The following is a 23,636-nucleotide window of genomic DNA, read 5'->3' on the forward strand; positions in this document are numbered from 1 at the left end:
TATATAACCTAAATATGAAAAGTGTATCCTTAAAGTGCTTTTAATTTCAAATGAATCTGTATGTTAGTGAAGCACAAGAGTAACTTTGTCCTGCTGATATTTCTTATTCAGACTCTAAACATTGCACTTTCATTCTGCAAACCAGATTTCCCTTTGGCAACTCTTTCCCTCAATATAAACTATCCCCAAAACATCCATTCTGACACTTGCATATGAATAAATTGATTCCTCTTTTTGACAGCTTTCATCTGCACTTCACACCTGTGCTATAAGTGTTTTTGCTTTCTCTGAACAATACCCAGGATGCATACTGACAAGCTGGAAAGGAAGCAGGCACCCACTACGAAAAACTAACAACACTCTGTGTGTATCTTTGTGTTTGTCTTCAGGATGCTTCTCCCCCTGGTCCCTCTCCCTCCTCGACGGGGGTCCTGGTGCCCCCCAAAGTGGCATCCATCACCTCTGAGTTGCTGGCCCATGCCAAGGTGCAGCTTCCCCTCAACATGTGAGTACGCCTCAGGGTGCTGTCAGAGCAACACACCTGCTGCCTGGGTTTTTAGTCCCTCCTCACACCCGCCTGTTTCCGTTTTACTAATGTGTGAATTTGTGCCTGAGAAGCAAGTATGATTTCTGAACCCAGCTTCTGGCTGTGTTAAAAATATTTTTTCTGTACTGTGCCCAGAGATACTGGCCATGTTCCACTACCTCTGAAACTACATTTACTCCTCCACTGGTCAAGGATGAAATCCTCAGAAACGAAAATACAGTCACAAGTACAGTTACATCAGTCTTTAATAACAAGGCTTTCAACAGCACAGCCACAGTCTGTACTGTGCGTACTCTGCATTTTTCTGCGGTGTGTTGTTTGCTTTCATAAGCTGTTTTCAGACATGTACTGAACCCTGGATTTTCTCCTGATATTATCTGGATGTGAGAACGCAACATTAAACATTATTCCTGCCAGCCCCCTCGTAAAAGCTCCAGAGAATGTCCAAGTGAGAATGTGGGAGTAAAGCAGGATATTGTCTGGAGAATTCACATTGAGTAAGTGGGCGTGTTGATGACGTTTCTAACACACGATGGACGTAAAACTTAAAAATAAAAGAATACAAATATATCTACACGTAGGAGACATAGACAAATAGAGATTCAAGAGTTTTTGAAGATATGAGCCGACACCGGTGTTGAGATTTCGACTTCCTCAGCAGAATTTATTCATTTTTCCTCCCTCCTGCAAACTAACCAGACGCCACTCCTCACCTGAGTATGTGAACATTTTCCTGTTCCTGTGATGGTGTCCGACCCGGACAATCTCCTGCCGCATTCTTCACATGTGAAAGGCAAAGTCTGTAAAATGACCCAATCTTCTGAAAACAGCTGTAGAGATGAGCAGTGAAATTCAAAATGAACCATGAATAATGTGATTTTAAGTCTTTACTATCCAATGCAGCACTGAATATACATTTAGCTTAGAATCAGTGCAGAGCATTGTGCTTCAATGTTTCAGCTTTTAAGGATTGATGAAGGAAACCCTGGAAATGACATTGTGGTACGAAGACGAATAGAAAACAAGTGAACCTCAATCTGAAGCCTAAAACAAAAACTATAAACAGTATGGCAGTAGCTCATAAATTCACATATCCAAAATAATTACCTGAAGGCAGTTGCACAAGTGAACATTTACAGCTATGTTGTTTAAATTCAATCAAAATGTGTTATTCGTCACTTAAGGGAAAGCAAACAAATGTGCACAGACAATTCTTCCACACAGATAAAGGCGTGTTTGAATACTAAAAAAAAATGAAAAATATGGACCAACGCTGGCCTCTATGTGCTTTTTACAAGAATATGTTCTCTTTCCACCCCTCACCTGAACACACCAAGGATTTCTGTGTTGTTGTGTCTGATGGGAGAATCTTCTGCCGTGTTGTTCATGTGTGGAAGGCAAACTCAGAGGAAAGTCCAGACCCAAATGTGTGGACATGTGTGTCAGTAGATATTCTGTCCATCTTGTTAATTATGTCCAATATAACATTGGATGTGTTGTTCACTCTCGCACGGCTGTGGATGTACATTACTGCAAATTGTGTTATGAAATTCTCTTGGTAAAAAATGTGGGTGCAGAGACACATTCAACATCAATATCAGCCTTATGTACTTTCTCCCTTACAACTAACACCAGTCAAACGAAGCACAATCTGCGCTATGCTAACTGTATTAGTTTCACTTCAATTCATCAGATGCATACGTGCAATGTTATGAAATTTTCCTTTTATTCTCTAATCATGGTCAGTCGACAGCTGATGGAGAAAGGGAGCAGAGAGAGAGAGTCAAAAATCTTGAACTGCAAATGTTCCAATGTCACAGTCAGCATCTTAAACCCTCAGGCACCCAGGAACTCAGGCAGGCAGGTGTTTTTTTTTTTGTCGAAAATGTACCTGTACTAATGTGCCAGAAAATGTAATTCCGTAGCTCCACACAGATATTTCAGTGCTAATATGACTCGGTGTTCATACACAGGACAAACTGCCCAGGCTGCAGTAAGAGGCTCTGCTATTGATTTTGCCGACTTCACACGGGCCGATAATTTCTTAAACGGATTAAGGGCCCAAATCTAGCAGACACACTCTCACGGGCACAATTATATTCTCATGGAAATGTAACAACTCCAGTCACATCCAGATGGCCGGTGCGCTGAGCGGGATGGTTCTATAATTTACCTCGTAATTAATGTGGCAGGTAACTGCCAGAAAGTCACGGGTTTCTTCAAACAGAGCCAGTTTCTGATCTTGTTCTCGGACTAGTTTGAGTTTGAGAGCACGAGGAGAGGGAGGATATTTTGGGATAGTTGTGGAAACTGATGACATTTGCTCGGTTATCCCCATCTTCCGAGGTTAGAATTAGGTTTACGGATTAAAAGGGGACAGGGAATGAATTTCCAGTCAGGGTCTTCAGGAGTATGGAGGTAAAAATGAGTGAATCCGCTCTGCAATACCATCTCGTGTCCCGCCAGCAGGATCTGAGTCAAATACAGCTACAGTCACATTTAATAAAACATGGTTTGATTTTATTAAAGCAGTGCTGCAGGTACAAACGCACTTTTCTTGTGTGCATGTACCCACACACATGCATCCACACACAGTCACATACAATTAATACACGAGCACACACACACACACATGCACCTGGATGTACGTCCGGAGCAGGTTTGTCCCACTGATGAGGTCGGACGTTTCCATCTTGACCTGGCAACCTTGTCTGTTGCCATGGGGAGATGGGAGACAGTTCCCACATCTGTTACCATGGCAACGGGAGGCAGCGCATATATTGCTTGTTTACTCTTTTGGTCTGATCGTCTTCTGTGGGAGTCTGGCACCACTGACTACCAGTGTCTCCCAGCGACAGGACCAGGAACCCGGTTATGTGATAACGCAGCTGAAATAAACAATACGCATGATACATAAATACAGTCTGTGGGAAGATGCTAAATACTACATTCATCAGTGAGCCTGTTTCTATAGGCACGTTAACAAGGACATGTTGATTAGGCATTCACTACCGGACTGTTTAGGGAGGGGGAGATAATTTAGTCCGACACAGCCCACATGGGGGATGACGTACTGTATACGTACTGTATATCAAAAAACATTATTCAGTCCACCCTCATAAACTGCAATGTGAAACTTAATCTAAGGTTTACAATGTAACACAGACACAAACCTTTGCTCAGGCTTCCAGGTGTGAAATCTTATTTTGGCCTCATCTTTGTAAATTAGTCCGGAGAAAATTAAATTCTCTCCTCCCTTTTTTTACACACTGACAGTTATTTTTACTCGTTTTATGAAAGGATTAATTTGCTAATGTTCACTTCATTATTGTGCATTTAGAATGGCTTTGCTTTTGCTCATACAGCACAACACATTAGGACTAATCCACTGGTTCTTGAAATGAAGACAACCAATAAGAGATAAATGGAATGAAACAAATAATTTGATTATCTGTCGTACAATATTTGCTGCAGTTTTTTCGACAGTATTTGACTCACTTTCCAATTTCGTCTGTTGCTCATTTTGTCGGCTTTGTTCCCCAGATATCTGGCTCTGTACGCCTACAAGCCCCAGAAGGCTGACGAGCTTGAACTTAGGAAAGGGGAGATGTATCGGGTGACGGAGAAGTGTCAAGACGGATGGTTCAAAGGCACCTCGCTGAGAACAGCTGCCTCCGGTGTCTTCCCAGGAAACTATGTCACCCCCGTGTCCAGGTCAGTGTGCCCAGGCTTGGGGGAGGGGGGTGGGGCATTGAGGTGACACAGCCTCCCAGGGGATTATGTCATCCCTCACATCCAGATAAACGCAAGTAGCAATTATAATCATATCCTATAGTGCTGTGCAGTTGGCGATGGAGGTTGAAGTAGCTCTTCATTTGCCCAATGATGAGAAGTGAATTGCTGGAGAAGCCAAAGTATGAGCACAGTTAAATCCCCAAAGCCTTAACTCCATTTATTTTGTTCGATCATGTGAGTTGAACAATAGAACACAATCATGCCAAGGTCCCTAATTTTATCCAAACACAAAAACTCTAACACAGTAGTTATGATTCAAATTGTCATTTTTCATATTCATTTCCCAGCTCCGACAAAAGATACAGATCCGCCTGAGCAGCGTAATTCAGGTACTTGTTACAGGAGGGAATCGTACAGAGTGTGCTCCGGCTGCCTCTTATCACACAGGCAGGCCAAAAGACAAACCAATGTTTTGGACTGGATAGCTGAGTCGTAATCTGCAGATTCTGCATTCCTCATGGAGATAATTTATTTTCCTGCTTCGGTCTGTTGTGTCCCACACGTCAGGATTATGTTTACACCTCTGAACTGAATTTTGGTGCAGATCCAGGAAATGTGTTCCCTTTTTTTCAAGCATTGCAAGACAATTTTATAATTCATGGATTTTGTTGAAAAAACTATCCAGTGAATTTTAATGTGGTTTCATAAGGGGACTTTCTGGTCGTGGTGGAGATATGTGCACCACCTCTGAGTGGAATTCAGTATTAAAATGTAACCCTCACAATCCATAGTGGAACAAGGTAAATACATTCATATAAGTCATTGAATTTGATTACAATACAAACTTGAATCAAATATTGCGTAATATGCAAAACAGCAGTCAGCACAGACTGGCTTTTCTAATGTTTGGCCAGCACTATATATTCAATGTAGATGATTATCCTCATCATTGTTACTCTTGGCATCCTGACCAGGGAGAGTCACAGCTGTTAGAATCAAATCAAACAGAAGAATGAGTGTTCGGAAAGCATATTTGGGGAATTTAGTCTCCCTCATTATGACTGAACATGGAAACATTTTCAGTGGCTGTTCATCTAATCTGTATTCTGCTCTGTGATGCATTTAAAAAAAAAAAAACATAAGCGGAGAAGAAAGTGAAAGCGAGGGAGATTTAGGATAATAGCTGGAGAGAAAGAAAAGAGAGGGAAAAGGGAGGGAGAGAAAGATAATGAGAAGATGATGTGAAAGATATGGTACTGCGGGATACTCGGATGGGGGTGAGAGAAGAGATGAGAGGTAGAGGAGGGTAAACGGCTCAGAGAAAAGGGGTGATGAAATAGAAGGAGGTGGAGTAAAACTGAAATAGATGAGTTGAAAACAAAGAAACAACTTGATGAGGAGGTGGAGGGAGCAGGTAAAAGAAAGAGAGCGGCACAAAGAGATGAAATGGTTGCACAAAACAGCAGGTGCCTCTCTTCACTGGATATGAATGGCTGCTTCACATTCTGCAGTTACGCAATCTCGGAAAAGGGAGAGAGAGAGAGAGAGAGAAAGAGAGAGGTAGGATGGGCGAGTAATCAAATGAGAGGTAATTTGTTATTTCTACACGAGCATACTCTCTCCTTCTTCCTCCACTCCCCCGCCCGAACCCCCCGACCTCTTCCCCTCTTTTGTCTGCAGTGCAGCTCAGAAATTTCTCAGTATGATAATGAGGGTCTGCCAAACGTGCACACACACACATGCACAGCCAGCCAATACATGCTGATTGTATGGACATGTCGTACTTTTTTAAATGCACTTAAATCAGGCAGTATCTATTTTAACTTATTAAAGCAACGTGAAGAAAGCGTTGACATGTGGAAACTTATGCTAATCTACCAGCCCTGGCCCATATTGTCTTGTAATACCACTTCGTAACTTAAGAGGAAATAGTGAGTCCACTGTTAAGGCTGGCACTTTTTCTCGAGAGATGTTTTTTCCAGAATTTTCACCTTTATCGACAGGACAGAATGTGACAGAGAGAATGGAGGAAGACACGCAGCAAAGGGCCAGGTCGGGGGAGCACTAAAGCCTCCATTTGCCTAGGCCTATTTTAAATTTTTAACAGTCATTCGGTCCATCATGAGATGAAGAAGTAGTGGCTGTGAACTCTCTCTGTGACATACCTCCCCTTTCCTCAAGCTCAGCTGTCGATGCTGCTGCTCGAGCTGCTACTCCTCTCCTTCTTCGAACCTTTCACGACTCCCAAAAAAACACCAAACGAGGCGAAGGAGGAAGAGATCATAACAATGTCCCTCTTCATGAGCGAAGCCGAGGCAAAGCTGTAGAGGGCAGATTCGAAATTCTGACCAACTCACTTAACCTCTCCTCAAACTGTTTGGCCGTATGTTAGTGTGTCACTTGAACTTTTGACTACTCGCAATGTTCAAGCGGCAGCTTTTTAAAAAATGTGCACAAATACAGTTGGAATGAAGGTTCCGGCTGAGTATTTATCTAAAATTGGTTATAACGGAGCCTTTTTACTAGATTCATTTGAGATTTTTTAGGCTTTTTGCACTCTGTTATGAGTTAACAATAATTGATCCTCTTTTTGAACTGTATTAAGGCTTGAAAAAATCATTGAATACATCAACATTGGCTTTACAAATTTCAAATGTATTTATCAAATTTCATAGCACATATTCACAAATTAGAATTTGTCTCATGGGGCTGAACAAGGTGTGACTTCCTCTGTCCTTAACCCTCAACAAGAGTAAGGAAAAACTACCAAAATAAATCCTGTTGACAGAGGAAAAAAAGATGCTGAGTGTAGCTGAACACATTAACAAAATTACAAAATTTACGAGATTGATTAGAAGAAACAGTTTTCAACATAATGGAAAGGTGTGTCAATGTTAAAAGTATTTATACATGAGTAAATGCCTGATGGATATGGAGGGAGCAGCAATGACAATTAAAATGGAGGAGTTAGTGCCAGCTGCCACCACGATCACAATGCATAACCCCCCCACGATCAAGATCCAGGTGTAAATCTCTACGTATCTAAAAAGCAGTTAAATAAATGTGTTTTGTCCATCGAGAACCTCAACTCAAAAAATCTGTGAATATCTTTGCTGTTTCTGTTGGTGGAAAAAAACAACACACACACACACACACACGCTCAGGAAGCCATAACTCGGATGTGCATGACGGGAAGTCGATGGGCAGCCATAAGAGTGTGGATACCGCTGCGTCAATGATGTTGGGCTCACTGTTCTGCCATTCAGCGCTCTGCAGCCTGCAGCTCCATGCATGTTCCAGCAGGACACTATGTTGTGATGATCCACCAGTCAGATAATGGCACTTAGATCACTCCCTATGACAAAGGATAATAGAACCGTTTGTCGCTCCTGCTCGGCCATTATGGACAAACTACCAGCTATAAACGTTTTTTTCTGAACAACAGTCCACACTTTGTTAGTGGCTTTGTGAGGATATGTTCTACCTATAGGCTCTTTGTTCCTTTGAGCTAGTGCTATTATCATGGTTATTGCTGATACATTTCACTTTAAGGACTGGACTGTCAGTTGTTGTGTAGAGTTAAATGCAGATAAGACTGAAGTTCTTATCATAGCTCGTGATAACATCACGTCTAAGGTATTCTAGTGTTTAGGTCTCTATCTCCAACTGAAAATCCATTCTTAGAGATCTCTGTCATTTTTGATCAGTCTTCATTTTTCTAAACAGCAGCACATCAAAGCCTCAGCATCAGAAGGCCACCTGGGCATTCAAAGTGTATTAATATTAAACATGCAGTTTTTAACAGAGGTTAGAGCTGACGGAAACCACCAAACATCAGATCAGATCATTTGAAAATTGACGAGTCAATATCTCTCTATTCTCTCATCTTTGCAGGGCTCCATTCGGAGTGGGTGCTTCTCGCAGCTGTCTGTCCAGTCCAGTCGGTGGGTGTAGTCAGGTGGGGAGCAAAATCCCTGACCCTTCGTCTCCGGGGTCCCCGGGGCCCTCTTTGCCCCGTCCCTCCACCCCACTGGTCAACTCAGCCAGCTCTAGTAACGCCGTCAGTCCCGCCTCCTCGCCTCAAACTGCCGCCGCCCAGCTGAAGAACTGCCTGCGCTCGAGCCAACAGACAAACCAGGCACGCACCTCAATGCAGCTGGGTGAGCTAAAACACACACACACACACACACACACACACACACACACACACACACACACTTATGGTGGCACTCAAGAAAGGCACAAATGAGAACTCAGAAATCGAGGTACTAGTGTGAAAGACAAACCGCCTGCTGTGAAAGGAGAGGTGAATCTCGTTACACTCCTCCTGAGAGATGTAAAGTAAGTGAAGAGAAAGTATTGATGACATGTAAACGTCTCCGTCTCTGGTAGTTTTACAAACTTCAATCCTCTGCAACTTCACCCCCTGCGATGGCTCACCAGCCGACAGCCTTAAAGGAGCAGAGTCCAGATCTTGTGGGACTTCACAGTGTTGTTAACCCGTAGTCTCTGATTACAGTATAATAGAATATTGATCGCTCATTAATTCAAGTAGCCTCTACACCATGTACAAATATTCAGGCACATGCTCTCAGCAGCCTCTTTGACCTCCACTGTCATCAGTGCTGTTAGTCATGTGTTAAAAGAAAAGCTGGATAAATGCCAACATGAATGAAAAGAACGCTGGAACATTCACGGACAAAAGTAAGCAAATTTAAGAAGGCCAAAGTTCATATTAAAGGTAGCTCCTCTCCCACAAAGAGAACACTGCTCCTGAGAATCTGTAGCCTGGTCGATACTCACATGGAATCATCATGTGACATTGTGACAATGTCATCACATTTGCATAAAGAGCACCCACCGGCTTGGCACGCCCCCTAACAAGCAACAAGCCAGCGGTGGCCGATACTTACACAGGAAGGGTTGACCAATCACAATAGAGTGGGCCTGTTGGCCAATCAGAGCAGACTGGGTTTCATCATGTTTAGTTATAGTGATGCATGTGACATAATAATACCCCACATTAATATAATAGATGCCCTGTGGCTCACCTGAAGTATGTCGATGTTAAGCTAAATCAAAGTCTAAGATGCTCTGGAAGCAGGGGACCAATCAACACAGAGGGTGCTAGCTGGCCAATCAGAGCAGACTGGAGCATTTCAGACAGAGGCTGAAAAGAGGAGCTGCAGCAATGGAAAATGTGAGGAAAGTGATGCCTCTGCTGAACATTAGAGCATGTAAACGTTTTTAATTAATAACCCACCTTAAAATTATGAACCTGAATATGAGCAGAATATGTCTCCTTTAATAGCCTCTTTAAACAGCAGAGAAGGGAAAGAGATGATGGGAAATGAGGGGAGAGAGATGACGCATGACGTGCCACAAAGGTCCGCAATTAAACCCGGGACATTGCAATTATACTGCCAGTATCTCACATCTGTAGATCAGGAGGAAACCCCTAGCCTGCATGGGACTGACCTTTGGGAAAATAGATGACAACATAAAAACCCCACAACAAAAACAATGCAGATGGGCTGCTGGAGTCTTACTGTGAGATGACATAAGGCCATCATGTTTTCATTCCGTGAACACTGAAACAGAATTGTATCGGGGTAAATAGATTCTGCATATGAGAGGGTTGTGGTATTGGCTGTATCTGCACAATGTTCACTGCCGGTGTTTTTCTATTGGTCAGTCACACGCACAAACAAACCTGCGTCTGCTGAAGGTCCAGATCGTATCAGCCTCACTCTCCACTCAGAGTCTATTCATTCTCCAGCATCCCTTTTTCTGTCCTCTTTTTGTCTGTTCTGTCTCCCTGAGAAAATAATGGTGAGGTTGAAGAGTACACAGTGTAAGAACATTGCCAAGAATAACACACAGCCACACACACACACATCTGTACTCCCACATACATACACAAATGAACAGAGACTCACAAACACACGGTGGAATGACATCACTGTGTTTTTTGCTTTATGGAGGCGTAATGACAGAGCTTCATGCCTCTCTCTATTTCTCGCCACCCCTTTCCCTTTTCTCTCATTTTTTCTCTCTCATACACACACAAACACACACATACACACATATACACACACACCCACACACACACTCATGCATCTGGTCTCCATTACAAAATAAAGTATGTGCATAGTTCTGGCGTTTAGTGGTTTTATCACATGACCAGTTCGCCTCTCTGTGGATTTCTGCACGGTACTGCAGTGTAGAAGAGCAGGTGGTTAGCAACCGTGTATGTGTGTGTGTGTGTGTATGTGTGTGTGTGTTTATGAGTGTGTATTTTTGTGTATTTTTATTCTAAAAGCACCAAATGTGCTCGTACAATTTGAAGGCTAAAAAGGTGCTTCAACAGTCTCAGCCAGTTTTTGTTGCTACACAGGTTTATATCAGAGGTAAGAACTCAATTTGAACTTGGATTAGTCATTGTTTAATTCAAATAACATAAAAGTCAATGTGGCACAGAATAAAACAAATTTGACAAATTTCCTTGAAATGAAGGTAAGGCTTTTGCTTCTTTTTCAAATCCTATTTCTGTTCACACTTTGGAATTTTGTTGATTCTCTCCGTTCCGCCCAGTGCATTCTGGGATGTATTCTGATAGTGTGGATGTATCTTCCAGAAACCAAAGAGTCAACGTGTCCTTGGTACTGTTTATCATGACTGGTACAGACAGACAGAAGCCTTATTTCAGAGACACAGATTATTTTAAAACCAATTTCCTCCTCAGATATTTCCTGAGAGGATCAATATGTTCCCTTTGGCTTCACCACACACTGATAGCTGCACTCAGTGGAAACCTCTCATTTGTACTAATCCATGTGCGTTTGTGTTCTTTTCAGTCCACAGTCCCCCAGCCGGAAGCCCAGAGCGCCCCACGGTGGCCCTCTCTCCCCTGCGTACTCAGAGCTCCTCCCCCTCTCGTTGCCCCGGTCAGTCGGGTCGTCCCCTCTCCATGGTGTCCCCGGGACCCAGCTTAGGACCCTCACCCCTCTCCTCCCCAGCCTCGCGGCCCCTCCTCCCGCTCTCCTCACCCCTCTCGTGTCTCACGCCTCCCAACGTGTCGGCGGTGCTCCTCAACGGCGAGTCGGCCATTCCGCTACAGCCGCCATTCCCAGGCCCCTCCCACGCCCCCGCCCACGGCGTCCTCCCATCCAAACCGGAGAAGGTGAGATTCTTGAAGAATTATTACAATAACCTTCAGCTTTGCACCAACAATAATCCTGTTAGAAATCCTTAAGTGGTCTTAATTAAGCTGAATAATTTTTCTAGAGTTTGATTGTGTTACAAGAAACAAGAGCAACCTTTTTTTCTAAGAGAATAATTGAGACTAATTGAATGTCTTATCTCTTAATTATGTTCTTGAAATTTGTAACCAAGAGCTGAATGCAGCAACTTCCTGACTATACAGGTATACATGAGTTTTTTAGGTAAATCAACAAAGAAATGGCGACTGACTCCTCCCCCGTTGTACACAATGGCTGTGTACGCGCCAACACCTGGGTTCTTTGTACATCGTAAAGTTTTGTGGAACAAGTGTAGCATCAGCGTCTAGACTGCCAAAATATAAAAGAAGAGGAAATTAGCCTGTTCACCCAGGTGTCTTGTTTCCATCACTGCGGATCAGAGCTGATAAATCCCCTTGTCTTCTGCTGAGTCATTTGACGGGAAGTGATTGCAGATTGTATCCAGTCCCATTACAGACAAAAGCCAGATGTTAGTGGGTGTTAGTGGATTTTTGGACCAGTGGAAAATGGGTTTTAAAACTTAAACCTTCCCATGCATATTGAAAGATGCAGCAAAACAGGACATTTTGAAGCGAAATTGCACAGTATTCCAACTATGGTTGCAAATATCTTCATCCCCTGCTCATTAACAATTATATAAAGTCCATGCTGCTGTCTGATGTTTAATTGCTTGTTTTGTCCAATCAACATTTTAAAATCTAAAGAATCGTATCTGGTGAAAAAGTCACGTTACGACACCTGGTTTTGACATGGAGTAGTGTATGTGAAATCTGTTATGTCATGTGTGTGCACGTGATGTGCCAGTAGTCCTCCTCTACCTCAGCAAGTGTCCCTCACTGGCACAAATGTCATTGTGTACGTTGTGAGATGTGCGGCGTTAAAGCTGTAGATGTTAAATCCGGCTGCTCTGACAGTGACGGATGGAACCGAACGCTTGCATCTGTCTCAGCTCCATTTGTTTCACTGCTGGCTCCACTGTCTGGGACAGCTAATCTAAGCACATGGCTAGCTGACAAACAGCTCATTGACTATGGAACCACAGGCAGCAGCCTTGTTTACATCATCTCTCTCTCATCTCTGAAACTCTTATTTCTTAACAGGCCAGATTTAGGATTATATATCGTACATTCGTGAATTACAACAAGGTGATTTAAGTGTCACTCGGCCGTTCGTATAGTCTCATTTCACACTGATATAAAAACAAATATATTTCTATCTCAAGTTTTTTTTTTATGTCTAATCAGATGTTTCGCCAAAAATCTGTGGTCGAAATGCTTTAACAAAATTAAAAATTTGAAGAAAACCTGAACACTGAATTTTTTTGGCAGGGTACAGTATTGGCATAATAAAAATAAGCCAGTGCCATCTTTTGTGAACAAACGTTCAGCCGAACCCATCGTTCACACTACCTGCCTTTGTCACTCTCAGCTTTGCAGAGCAGGGACGTGAGGTTTGAAGTCAGGGCGGCGATGAGTCCATCTTTGTTACGGAGGGAATGATGAGGTGGTTATGATAACTGTCTGGCAGCAGACCGTTTGGATAATCTCCGTTACACACAGTGTCACATTGTCTGGAGCTCAGCCGGCGTCACACACATCACGTCAGACGTGTTTGGAGACAATTTCCAAGAAATCTGCACAGGCAGGACGATGGCCAAATAAATGGATGTAGGACGAGAGTGCAAAACAGAAAAGCCATGTTTAAACTAGGCTCGAGTTTAGATAACGTTAACATTATATTACATTTAACTGCCTTGTGTGACACTACAGACACCAACTATTAACATGAGCACACTTTTTAAAAACTTTTTGCCTTGCTTATATAATTTAAATTTTACTTTTAAGTAGTATTAAAAAGTAAATTTACACCCTGGAATCAATGTCATGCCTCCTGCTGAGTGAGAACAAGCACAGGAAGCAAAAAGTGGAGCTGCCATGATCCACTTTTCTTTTCTTCTTTTAAAACGTGTAACTTCTTTCAGATAATTTACCTGAGAAGCATTTAAAGAGCGCTGAGTGTGGGTGAATGAAAGGAATCAAAGAGTACCTAACTCTGTGGGTGCTCAAGACATATCAACCCTGACTATGCGATATCACCAAAATCTTATAAGCAGACATGTCCTTACTTGTTTCTGCTAGAGGTTAATCGTGTTTAAATCAAAATGAAACGGGAAGTTAAAACAAAAAACTGCTTGAAAAAACAACAACTTGACCTTAAGTCCAAGCAGGAGACATCACAGCCCGATTCAGTTAACTAAAATTTGACAATTATATTCTTCCTGAATGTTTTTTTCATTTGCGTGTGTTCATACAGTTAGAATGAGAGACAACTTCATATACACACACACACGCAATCGCAATCTGTGAGGAAAAATATTTATTTTTAGGGCTGATGATGTTGATTCTATTTATCAATTTTAAAAGGTTTTGAAAAGTACATGCAAAAAGAAATGATAAATTCAAAAAATATGGGAATAGATGGGGAATGTTCTTTTGAAGCTGACAGTGCGAATAATAGTTTATTAGTATTATTTATTTATTGAGGTGTTTTCTCCTTTGTTTCATAACTAGGCTGTTGGGCCTGTTGACAAGCTTGTGAAAGTATTTGGTTTTTGATCTGATGTTTTGTGAAATATGTTAAGTTTCCATTGTTTGCTCATTTTAGACTTGTGGGCAATCAGGATCAGATTAAAGTGCGAGTGTTTGCTGCCCTCTAACGGCTCGTTTTGGAACAACAGCAGCAGTGTGACCCACTAATATAAACTGACTCACAGGCGAGCACACACACTCATAGGCGGCAGATTAAGCCTTTAAGCCTGCAGATGAAAGAATCTCTCCTCCCTCGCTTTTCCCTGCATCCCTCTGTTCTCTCCTTCCTCGCCTCTTACTTTCTCTCCTCGCCGTCTGTTCTTTCCTCCTTTCTTCTCCTTTCTCTTCCCTGTCCTCCCCTCTGCCTCTCTCCCTCCCTGAGTCCCTCCTCCACCGCTCCGCTCTCCCTCCCTATCCCTCTGCCTTTCTCCCCTCCTGCTCATCTTTATTTTGCTCTCCATCATCTCCTCCCTCTCCCAAATTAAAATTCAAACAAGCTTTATTTGCATGACAGGAAGGAAATCAGTTTTGTGTGCGTTATAATTCAGCACCTTGCCAGCGCACACTCTGCACACTGGAGGCGACTGGTTTCTCCAGGCAGTGAGCGTCAGTGGTTTTATGAGGATTGATGGTTTTGGGGGGAAATCATTTAAATGATAGGAAAACAAAGAGTATCCACTTTTCTGCCTGCTGTGAGAAATAATGAAATAATGGTATTTAGGAAAATGCATAACTCTAAAGCAGTGGCATTTATGGGGAGACAAAGAGTGCTGTTATTTTTCTACAGTGGGTCTGACTCTCTACCGACGGAGACATTAGGGATCTGAACCAATATTGTTTTGAATCATTTGATTTTAATCAGATATCACAAAAGCTGATCAGCTGAGTTTCCTGTCATATATTATCATATCTTTGTTGGAGACTTGGGTTGCACGTGGAAGAGTGGTGTGTTGCCTTACAGCAAGAAGGGTCTTGGTTTGAATCGTTATCTGGAGTTTGAATGTTAATCAAGCGTCTTACAGAGCCATCTGCAAAGGCATTTAAATCTGGTGTGACAGCTGGACGAACTTACCACAGGGACTTATGGGCAGTAGAAGAATAAGTGATGGGACACAGATGTTTCCAAAATGCAAAATATATAGAAAATGGTGTTATGCAATATTATTATGATTATTATGAATAATTCAAGACTGCAGAGATGCTTCCTCTAAGAGTCTTTACAAGTTGAGATGGTGGAAGCTGGAGAGTTTATGCACAGACACACGCGCTCCCACTCAAACACCAGAACCCGGGGAAAGTAATCTGAGAAAACAAGAATGTCACTCGGAGGAGTGCAAACCTCCGCCAAGGCCAAACATCTCTATACATACACTATGTCTGTTTAGCTCTTATAATAGAAACATAAATAAGGATGTAGTCTTATAATTTGCATAAAATGTGACAAACTTGTCTACTAGTTTACTGCAAATCAGCTCAGCACTTTTTGGCATATTCCTGCTGACAAATAACAAACAACAACCAAGAAACAGACACAAGCTTCAGGTTATGAACTTGGCTCTGGAGGTTGCTGTGTTTGAATAATTTTGGAATTTGTTTCTCAGCAACACATGGCACAGTAGTTTGGTTATGTGAGAAGCAACATACGTTTATCGATGTGATTTGTACGATTGAAACCATCAATATCTGGAAATTTACATTCATATTGTTCTTTATTCTGGGGATAAACACAGCATTTCTTGGTAGATTTTTGTCATCTATAGCTCCTGTGATGTGAGGAGAGGTTTTGGAATTTTCTTGCTGGCTGTGTATTATTGCTGAATTCAGTCTAGATGCAGTTGTAGCTCTTTTATCTGGTGCAGCTGCAGCAGTTGAACTTGATATTAACCTGAGGAGTAATTATCAGCCCCAGGACTGTGGGGCTCTTAAAGTTGAACAGTCTTTTCCTCGGCTGTTGAACCAACATGTCGCTGCTGTTTGGTTCTTGACACTAAGATAAATGGATGTCTTTCTATTATGTTGGTCTTTGTCCTCAGTGACGCTCTCTGAAATGATAGCTGCTCCATCATTGAGTTCATAGTGAGAAAAGAAACATTACACGTTTAATGTGCAGTGAAACATTCCCATGCTGCTAGTGATGTTGGTTCAATGTGTTTATGAGAAGCAGAGAGTTTATCTTGTGTGACTATTATTAAATAATGAGCTCTGTTGGAGGCCTACGTGGTCAGCAGGTTAATACGTCTCTTTATGTTCTGCCTTCTCTCCTCCACTCTCTCTCTCTAGTGCTTGTTTAAAGCATCGTCTGCCGCCATCCTGTCTCTTTTATTCTGATTTCAATATAAAATCTAGTCTTTTTTTGGCAAGGTTTCTTTTTCTCGCTGAAAAATAATTAAAATGAGTTTTCTATATCGTTTTTTCTCTTTTATATTTGCAACAACTTGGGATGTTTATGACAACTGCACCACTCAGAGGGTGCTTGATAGAAAATTGGTTTTAAAATAAAATCGACTGCTCGTTCCAGCAGGCAGCTGCTTAAGAAACAAATGGCTGCGGTGGAGACAAAGCTGATATGAAGGCGCCCTGCATCGCCTGAAGATTGTAATCTCGCTCGGCCGTGCTCGGTATCGATCCACGATGCAATGATTGAGAGTTTAAAATCAGCAACAAGTGGCAAAGGAGCGGAAGTGGTTTTGTTCTCCTGGTATTTCACCCAGCGCTGTATCGCACAGGCCACTGCATATTCAAGCCTGAATGGAAAAAATCATGAATCGGCTTTTGTAGGAGCCATTAAGAAACACGTAGACTATAATCACTGCACTTTATTCTTAGACCACTCCAGTAGAGAAGCACAAGCATTCAGCTTGAAGGGTCATGAATGAAGCCAACCACACGCAGGGAAACCGAGCAGGCGCCTCACACTGTGAACACTCGCTCAGTGGAATAACTGCTTCTCTCTGAGGCCTGAGTGGACGGCAGCAGAGAGAAGAGAAATGAATCACGCTGCCTTCCTTCACTTTGTACTGCAGACTGAGCTTCTACAAAAACACACTCCACATGATGCTATAGCCGCCATGTTACGGCCAGTTTTAAAACCCTAAAGGAGACATAGTATGCTCATATTCAGGTTCATAATTATAAAGTAGATTAGTAAATCTTGACAAATGTTTGATGACTGTGTGGTAGGTGTATTCATCTTCTGTGCTTTTATATGTAGACAGAAGGAAATGAAACACACTGAAGGGATTCTTCTTGTATATCATCAGGAAGGCAATGATCCTCACCAGCGTTTCTCTCTGTTTGTTGTTTGTTTGTTTTCTTCTTCCCTCCATCCTCAGAAGGAGAGGAAAGCGGGAGGTTTATTGAAGCTTCTCTCTGGGGCGGCGTCCAAAAAGAAACCTCGCTCGCCTCCCTCCTCCCCGCCCACCCACAACCCCGCGGCGGCGGACCCCGCCCACCATCCTCACCACCACCACCATCACGCTCGCTCAGGTTCCTGCCCGATGGCGTCGCACGGGCGAGCCGGCTCCTGTCCGATTGAGAGCGACATGGCCGGGGCGATAGGGCTGGAGCCGCTGCACAGGAAGTCCGGGTCCCTGGATACCAACTTCCCCTTGTCGCCCCCGGCAACACGCACAGCTGGCAACCCTCTGTTGATGCTCCGGCCCGAACCCAAACCCCTGTCCAGAGAGAGGTAGGCCCACATGGATGGATAGATGGATAAATGGATGGATGGATGGATGGATGGATGGATGGATGGATGGATGGATGGATGGATGGATGGATGGATGGATGGATGGATGGATGGATGGATGGATGGATGGATGGATGGATGGATGGATGGATGGATGGACGGATTGACAGATAAATAGATGAGACAAATGGATGATTGGATGGAGAGATGGATGGATGGATAGACAGACAGATGAAGTGATAGACAGAAGGACAGATAGACCAAAAGATAAATAGAGGGACAGATAGGGATGGATGGATGGATGGATGGATGGATAGATGGACAGTTAAATAGATGGGACAAATGAATGATTGGATGGAGAGATGGATTAATGGATAGACAGACAGATAAAGGGATACTTACACGGACAGATAGACCAATAGATAGATAGAGGGACGGATAGATGAATGGATGGATAGACAGGTTGGTAGACAGACCGACAGATGGATGGATTGACGAATGGATAAATGGACGGTTAGACAGACAGAGAGATTTAACCTGCTCAAATATAAGAGATTCTCCCTTCATAGGACGCTGGTAACTTATTTTAATATTAAGGTTCGATGAAACGTGTTTCCATTATGTAATCATTCATGGTTTTGTTTCTAAAGTGATTAAAACACTTTATTCAGTCAAGTTCTTTGTGTAATATAATGACTCCACACCAAATACTGTGGGCAAAGCACCTCAGGTATTTAATCTGACAAGTGACCATAATAATCCTGACAGAAAATATTTGATCATTCTGACAAAGTGGTGAAACTTCAAGCTGGAGGGATTTGTCATCAGGATCCAGATTGTGAAGAGAGAGAGAGAGAGAGAGAGAAACAGTCCTGAGAGAGTTATTAAAGCTGCTGATAACAAAAGCTCAAGCACAAGAGGACAAATGGACACAGGGAGAATCAGCCAGAGGCAACTTTAGAACCATTAAGGCGGCGCTGCAGTGAGTCCACTCTGTGGGGAAGTTACACCAGGGCTTAATCAAGGTGATAGTTCTCACTCTGAAGCCTGTTAGCCAGCAAGTTTCTTACTGCTGACCAGGAGCAACACTTTAAACAGAGTTGAATCATCATCGATCTTCCTTTTTATTTCTCCTGCAAGAGAGATACAACTAAACACATACCAGCAGACACACACACACACACACACACACACACACACACACAAACACACACACACACACACACACACACACACACACACACACACACACACACACACACACACACACAGCTCCTTGATTTCAGAGAACCTTACATTGACTTGATCTAACCACAGTGAGAGAGAGAAAACCATCTTGTCTTCCCAATATCTGGTCAAATCAAACCCAGTGGGACAGTGGTTCACCAGCAAAACACAGACCCAATGGTTACAGTCACATCTGATCTGCACCGATAGCTCCAGATATAACAAAGAACACGACTTAATGCAAACACTCCCCAATTTGAGCTTTTCAACATTACTTATCAAAGCCTTCGACGTTGAAGTAGTCAAATTTGGAAATTGAGTGTCAGGAATGCATATGAAAATCTGAATAACACATAACCTGTTTATTTATTTATTATATTTATTATTAACAGATGTCAATTTGTGGAGCTAGCTATGTTCTGCTGTTGTAACAAATATTTCAAACTTGAGTTGAAATGCAGATAATTCCTAGAACTCATCAAAGATATTGACAATGTTTCCTTGTATTCACACCTCTGTCTGTGTGTGTGTGTGTGTGCGGCAGGTTTCGCGTGGTGGTGCCCTACCCCCCCCAGAGCGAGGCAGAGATCGAGCTGCGGGAAGGAGACGTGGTGTTCGTCCATAAGAAGCGGGAGGACGGCTGGTACAAAGGGACGCTGCAGAGGACGGGGCAGACCGGTCTGTTTCCCAGCAGCTTCGTCGAGAGCTTCTGAACTGGAAAGAGTGGACAAAAGAACACACACACACACACACACACTGTTCCTGTTTCTGAGTCACACATCACCCACACGAACATGCTTCTAGGTCACACAGATGCAGACACACACAAGGGTTGGGCCGGTTTTGGTTTTGGATTAAATGTGGATACTGGCCTTAAAAAAAAGGCTGGATTTGAATAGATTATTTGGTTTTTCAAAGCTTTTCCAATAATAATTTTTCACTCAAAATTGACCTTGAAAATGAAAACATGTTTAATACTGTCACAAAGCAACATTAATATTATTGATAATAACAATAATATATTTATTTAATATACAACTTCTCAAAACAAAGTTACAAATAAAACACATGATTATAACATAAAAACACAATCATATAGAATAAAAGAATATAAACATTCAAGGTGTGAAAGAAATGTATGACCAGCCAAGCTTTGATTCACAGGAAGCTACTGACTCAGCCGGCCTACTAGTCTAAAGAAACCCATATCGGTCCAACCTGCTTTCCAAAACACACACACACAGACACACAGACACACACACACACACACACACACACACACACACACACACACACACACACACACACACACACACACACACACACACACACACACAGGAAAGTTAGCTCCAGCTTCGACCAGCCCAGCCACACAGGAAGCTGGGCGGCTTTTCCAGTCGTTGGCCCGGCAACAGCGTTCTGGTCCTCGTCCACCTGACTACTGAAGGCCCACTGACTCAAAGAGCACAGAAAGACTAAACCCCGCCTCCCAGCTCTCCCCCCCTCCCCGGCATCATCCACCAGCAAACACTAGCACAAAAAAGGCATATGCTCTGCTTTTCCGCTGAGACCGTACAACTTGATTTTCGGGTGCTGTCTTTGTTTTTCGAAGCGTTCTGAAAAACTTTAGCGCCAGTTGACGAGGGCAGCGTGTGAGCCCCCCCGCCAGGATCCTCGTAGGCACGTATCTGTGTCTAGTTTGTGACAACAAGCACATGTGTTTCCTTTGGATATATGTTAAATGCATGTAGCATTGTTATGTTTTTTTGTATATGTTGAAATAGATGTTTGTGTTGTCCCAAACTAGCCATGCTGTGATGACCGCTCACAGGATTTTTCATTTTAAAATCAATGGGTGCAAAAAGTAAAATATGACTTTAAGTGATTCATTTTTTTTTCTATTTATATATATCTTATATAAAAATTTCTACGACCATTTTTGATTTGCATTTCTCCTTCGTAGACCTCTGACCTGAGTAAACTGGTTTTTCGCTGAATGTACGAAGAAACCGAACGGGACGCCCGAAACTGAAAATGGATTTGTATTTATAGAGTTGTGTTTTTAACTTGAAAATGGAATTAGAGACAAGGAAATGCACTTGATTATATCTGATACAACTTGCCAATATATCGACATACACAGTATTTCACACACTTATTTGACAGAAGGGATTTCCATTGCTACTTTTCACATATTTCAAGAGGAAGCACATTTGTCTTTACGCTGGCACAAATCCCTTTTGGTAGGAAGAAAATAACCACTGAGCAGCAACAGGAATTCATTTTCCTCAGCCTTTTCTGGAGATACTGTTGAAAGTTTGTTTTGCAGCAATATGGAAGTACAAAATGTGCAGTTTTCATGCCCGTGAAAGAATGTACAGTTGAGGCGGGAAACACCCTTTGAGTCCAAGGGCAGGGACGCAAATTCTTCATCATTCTTCATCAAACTTTGACGACTTTTCCTCCTCATCTGCTCGACCTCTAACGAGTGTTTTTGTACGGCTTCAGTCAGCGTAGTGTCAGTCTGCTTTGTGAATTTCTACGTTCCTGAGCGTGTGGATTCAGCTCTAGTTTACATCCAGCCACAACCATCTACCTTTATTTTTCTGGAGATAGAAGCACAGCGAAACTCAAAAGCTTGACTTGCTCAGTGTGCATGCGTGTGTGTGTCAACACCAGAACAGTTTCAGGGCAGCAGTGGCTTTCTTCACCTGAGACTCAAAGCACAAACTGCCACTTGCCCTGTGCACACGGGTGAGGCTCACTCATTGGCCGAGCACACGTTTGTCTCATTGCAATCGAATCATAACCAGGAGTCAATGAATGAGCACATGTGAGTCACCTCGGATAAAGACGATTGGTGTGTCCCAAATCAGCCACTCCTCCTCGGACCCCTACTCACTTCACTGAATGGGGGCGTAGAGGACTGTCTAGTGAGCTCAGCAGCAGAAGAATATTTTAAAAAATTCAGACACTGCGCGGCCAATTTTAAATTTTAACAGGAGCGCAATGCATGATGGTATAGATTGTGACCATTGGTTGTCCTGTACTTTTCAGGATGCACTGTGGGATACAACCAGGCACGATATAGAGTATAAGAAATCTGACCAAACTTTGGAACAGCACTAGTAACTAGCAAGTGATAGGTGAGTGATTTCGGACATAGCCAATAAATTGCAGATGATTAATCAGAGGCACAAGTGCAACAGAAAACTTGAACAAAAAGAGCACAGGAAATCTGTTTTGAGTTACTTTTACCAAGATTAGATTGTGAGGAGAAGAAAATTCAATAAAGTCCTTTGAACAGTGAAGGAACGTGAACAAAAACATGGAGCCGAGACAAATCTCACAGAGTGAAAACCTGTCAGTCAAACCCTAGTGCCTACAAATGCCAAAACACACACAGACACACACACACACAAATACAAACTGTATCTAGCACAGCAGCCAGTCTTTCGATGAGCCTGCTGGTAGTTGTTTTCCATTTTTTTTGCTTGACTCAACGATTAAAAACCAGCAGGTCCCAGAGCAGCTCTGCACAAACAGCCCGAGCGAGACTTTCTCTGCGTGTTTGTACGGCCGCTGAACAAGAGGACTCTAATTTCTACTGAGTCAAACTTAAGCACAAGTCCTCATTGGTGTCGGAGGTGAACGGGTCTCGACTGTCTTTTCTTTTCTTTTCTTTGTCACGAGGTTGATGCTGTGAGGAGGAGGAGGAAGAGGAGGAGCGTTTACAAGAGTCAAAACATCAGGAATACAACCACTGCACAGTGGTCACTTTACATAAGGTTTCACTCATGTTTTAATTCGTTGTGTTTTTTGTTTACGTGACGTGAGCTTGTCTTTTGGCCTCAGCTACCTGGTTGTAAATACCACTCGAGTGCTCGTGGTGACGGCTTGAAACCACATGTGAACAAGCCAGTAACAGCGGTGGTCATTTCCCCGCTGGACGTGGACACAACAACACCATTGCACATCCACATTTCTTTTCATGGGACATTTTGAAAAATTGCTGTCCTCTTCCTTCCAGGAAGCCAGAGCACTCGCCCAGCCATCTTGAATTAGATGTCAGCCATATTTGTTCCTATGGATACGTGTGTGTGCGTGAGGGAAGGGAGCCTCTGTATGTAGCTCTTTACAGAAAAAAGGAAACTTTACGACAAAGTGCGGCGTGGCGTGGACGCTCACGCCTCATCGGCTCTCGAGAGGCGGTTTGTTGGAGAACAGCGGTGCAGCAAAGGAGAAATTAAGAGAGAAAAAAGAAAGTATATATAATTCTATATTGTGCAGAATATTTATAGGCCTTTTGTGCCATTGAAGTCATGCTCTGCGCTGACCGTGCCCAGCGCGCTACCATGTGATCATTACACATCGTCTTGTACTGATGACCCGTGGTTGATTTGATTGTTTTTTTTCATGTCAAGTGCATTTTTCGCAATAAATGCCTTTGTTTTAAAATGGAATTTCTGTGTCTTTTTTGCTTTGTTTTTGCATCTGCTGCAGCTTTGTGATAGAGATTTAACAGAATGATTTGTTTAATCGAATGCATAACAAACACTGTATAGCTCATTAGGATTTTACACTTATCC

The 23,636-nt window shown here is 42.7% G+C and overlaps 1 protein-coding gene across 1 annotated transcript in view; it reads left to right on the forward strand.

Annotated features, from left to right (window-relative positions):
• The window catches only part of LOC133022166 (E3 ubiquitin-protein ligase SH3RF3-like), a 91,017-nt gene extending 71,257 nt beyond the window's left edge, over nt 1-19,760 (forward strand). The window contains exons 5-10 of the mRNA XM_061089196.1: nt 390-505; nt 4,091-4,261; nt 8,177-8,442; nt 11,140-11,465; nt 17,465-17,820; nt 19,592-19,760. Of these exons, the coding sequence (XP_060945179.1) occupies nt 390-505; nt 4,091-4,261; nt 8,177-8,442; nt 11,140-11,465; nt 17,465-17,820; nt 19,592-19,760 (1,404 nt within the window). The remainder of the gene's footprint in view (nt 1-389; nt 506-4,090; nt 4,262-8,176; nt 8,443-11,139; nt 11,466-17,464; nt 17,821-19,591) is intronic.
• Nucleotides 19,761-23,636: the final 3,876 nt, after the last annotated feature.

The sequence above is a fragment of the Limanda limanda genome, chromosome 16 (assembly GCF_963576545.1).
Source record: "Limanda limanda chromosome 16, fLimLim1.1, whole genome shotgun sequence".
In the NCBI taxonomy this organism is placed as follows: Eukaryota; Metazoa; Chordata; class Actinopteri; order Pleuronectiformes; family Pleuronectidae; genus Limanda; species Limanda limanda.